The following is a 679-nucleotide window of genomic DNA, read 5'->3' on the forward strand; positions in this document are numbered from 1 at the left end:
TGATGAAGAAGCAGCACATCTGAGCAGTTCAGTGATGTGAACGTGTAACTGACCAGATTTCCAACCTCCAGATCCATCAAGATGGCATCTATGTTGTCTTCTGTCTGTGCACCATAATCCTTCAGCTGTCTGAGGACTGATTTAATGATCTCAGACTCTCTTTCCCTCTCTTCCAGCCATCCTTCAAGATCACATCTTCTGAATGGAGATTCATTATTTTCTTGTAGAAGTTCATTCAGTGCAGTTTCCTTCATCACGTCTCCGCGGATGCTTGGCAGCAAAGAGCAGAGTTTCTTCCTGAATCTCAACTTGTACATGTAGCAGTTTTTCTTCATTTGCAGTATTTTCTTTTTAAATGCAGCAAACGTCTGAGCGGGAGAGTTTTTCAGAAGGTCACTGCATTTCATCTCAGCTGTGTTTAAACCCTCAACCACTGATTCTATCTCGACGATTAGATCCATGCTGATGTCTTTATGAAGTTTGGAAACTTTCGAGTGAAGTTTGTCCAGAGGATAAAGCCAAACTCTCAGAGGAACTGCCAGCTCTTGATTTTCTCCCAGTAGGTTTGGAAGATCAGCAAAAACCCCCACTGCATCTTCAAAAGACGTCGGGTTTGACGCCAACTTGAAGTCGCCATAAAATGTACATGTGAAGTTTTTGAATTCAGATTTCTGATTTT

General features: G+C 42.0%; 1 protein-coding gene across 1 annotated transcript; it reads right to left on the reverse strand.

The window, feature by feature from the left end:
• Nucleotides 1–5: 5 nt before the first annotated feature.
• LOC107682338 (stonustoxin subunit beta-like) lies at nt 6–671 on the reverse strand (the record flags this gene model as incomplete). Its single annotated transcript, XM_016478610.1, has 1 exon — nt 6–671. A coding segment is annotated over one exon (666 nt), but the record flags the coding sequence as incomplete, so codon positions are not given.
• Nucleotides 672–679: the final 8 nt, after the last annotated feature.

This window comes from Sinocyclocheilus anshuiensis, unplaced genomic scaffold (genome assembly GCF_001515605.1).
Source record: "Sinocyclocheilus anshuiensis isolate Anshui unplaced genomic scaffold, SAMN03320099.WGS_v1.1 C32080526, whole genome shotgun sequence".
Classification (NCBI taxonomy): domain Eukaryota; kingdom Metazoa; phylum Chordata; class Actinopteri; order Cypriniformes; family Cyprinidae; genus Sinocyclocheilus; species Sinocyclocheilus anshuiensis.